Source organism: Cyprinodon variegatus, unplaced genomic scaffold (assembly GCF_000732505.1).
Source record: "Cyprinodon variegatus isolate N-32 unplaced genomic scaffold, C_variegatus-1.0 Scaffold1287, whole genome shotgun sequence".
Lineage (NCBI taxonomy): Eukaryota > Metazoa > Chordata > Actinopteri > Cyprinodontiformes > Cyprinodontidae > Cyprinodon > Cyprinodon variegatus.
Genome location: NW_015151740.1, coordinates 178,143 through 180,250, shown reverse-complemented (window position 1 = coordinate 180,250; position 2,108 = coordinate 178,143). Strand labels below are relative to the sequence as shown.

General features: G+C 45.7%; 1 protein-coding gene across 1 annotated transcript in view; it reads right to left on the bottom strand.

The window, feature by feature from the left end:
- The window catches only part of LOC107102641 (protein C-ets-2-like), a 6,001-nt gene that overhangs the window by 1,626 nt on the left and 2,267 nt on the right, over positions 1 to 2,108 (bottom strand). The window contains exons 2-3 of the mRNA XM_015402026.1: positions 960 to 1,184; positions 748 to 866 (exon numbers count right to left, since the gene is read on the bottom strand). Coding sequence (XP_015257512.1) covers positions 748 to 866; positions 960 to 1,170 — 330 coding nt within the window. The 5' untranslated portion in view covers positions 1,171 to 1,184. The remainder of the gene's footprint in view (positions 1 to 747; positions 867 to 959; positions 1,185 to 2,108) is intronic.

Genomic DNA, 2,108 nt, shown 5'->3' with positions numbered 1-2,108 from the left:
CATCCAGATTACCATCCTGCCTTCAAAGATTATTTCTCTGTGGGGGCCGCTCAGAGAAATAATCTTTGAAGGCAGGATGGTAATCTGGATGAACTGACTGCACAGACCATGTTTTCAGGAGGACTTTCTCACTTCAACATAGATTCTAACTACTTTCTACCCGCTGATCACAGCTAATATAGCTGCCATCGTTCCAGGCAGAGAAAGGATAGGGTAGCTCCGCCCACCGTGCATCAGATCCACTTTACCACCTTGAGCTAGAGCAGCAAAGATGCTTCAGCCGCGCGTCAGAACTAGATGTACAGCATCAAATATGGAGCAGCACGAGCGTTTTTGCTGCTCTTGCTGCTTTAGGTGTGAACGTAGCATGACGGTGGCTAGCTTCCAGCCATGGCGTCCTGCACGAGCATTGGGGGGTCGATTCGTTCACGTATCAGGGTACGTGCACAGGGGGGAGGGACAAGAAGATAATCATGATTGACGTGTCAGGATCCAATAGTGGACCACGGACTGTCTTTTGTGATTGGTGGACGTTAGGCATTGATTTCTCACTGTAGCGTTTCTCTTCCAGACCTTCTATTTCACTGCTCGCTAAGCGGCTGTGGGGAGACCTTTAAGCCACATGGTAAAAAACGCGTCAGAAAAGATCTCCTACTGCACCTTTAAAGTCTTTGCTGTTCCTGTCGAATAGATTGATACAGATTATTCAGGAGAACCAGCAGAAAGTTAAAGATGGCGGCTACTTACCTCGTCAGGGTCTGTTAGCTTGAACTCCCATCCATCTCCAGTCCAGCTGATGCAGGACTGACAGCTGCGGTCGGTCAGAAGCTCCAGAAGAAACTGCCACAGCTGGATGGGGCCGCTGCCTGTGGAGAGACGGTCGAGCAGAACGGATCGACGCTCAGAAAATCCTGAATCGATCTGAACACAGAAACATGAGGCGACATCGCGGAACCAACCGGTGTAACCAGCTAAGATGGCGGCCGGTATCACAGCTTTGCCTGCCTCGGTTTTGCCGCCCACGTAGTCTTTGAAGCTGCCGTGTTTTCGCTGTAAGACGAAGGCGTCGTCGGGCAGACTCTCCTCCATCGGGGGGTCCAGGTCCCCCCGAGGAGCCGTCCAGGCCAGGAAGCTGACGGCGGGAGAGGTTCTGCTGGGAACAGCTCTCATTTCTGAGCCGGTTTCTACCAGAAAGCAGGAGATAAACAAGACACTCAGCTTCTGCAAAACATGAACACTTAAAAGAAGGCAAAATAATTAATTTAAAGCGAAAAATTTGTGTTGCGTCGATACTGATACCTGCATCGGGCGGGGTATCGGTATCGGAGAGTACCAACAAATAGGGAAACGAAACCATTTTTAGAGCATAAAGTTTCTTCAACTATTGTCACCCATTCCAGGAAGGCAATAAAAAGTTCTACTGGGTTCTAGTGTTGTGCCGATGCTATTTTTTGGCCCCAATAACTGATACCTGGCTGTGCAGTATCGGCCGATACCGATACCATCTGTTTAAAATTGATGTGTGTGTATATGAAGAACTGCAAACTAATTGGATGTAAAATAATTACCATCATGGCTTCATGTCAAGCTGCTGCCTACCTTTGTGAAGCAGGAAAAGGACTAAAACAAAGTGGATCCAGTTGTTCAGCAGGATGAGTCTCAAAGTAGAGTTATAGTTTCTTTGTATAGCTTCTCTATTCCATAGAGAAAGAATGACGAAAATCAAAAAACTCTCCTGTTTTATTTATGGCATGTTTATGAATTAGAAATAATCAAAATCTGTTTTTTCTGAGGCATTTTTATGCTGAAGTTCTTTCCAGGTGGTGTAGAATCTATATCAGGTGGTTCTACACATCAGTATATCAGGGGTGGGTATTGGCGAAGCAGTCACGATTCGATTCGAATCACGATGCATCACGATACTTGAAATTAGGGGTGTGCAAAATAATCGTCATGATGATGCATCGTGATTCTAATTTTCGTGATCTACTGCATCGATTCTTGACGCCAAGTATCGATTATTAATTAAAAAAAATTAATAAACAAAATTGCATGAATGGTTGGCAAACATCAGCCAAAAACAAGTGGAATACAACTTCCAGTCCAGT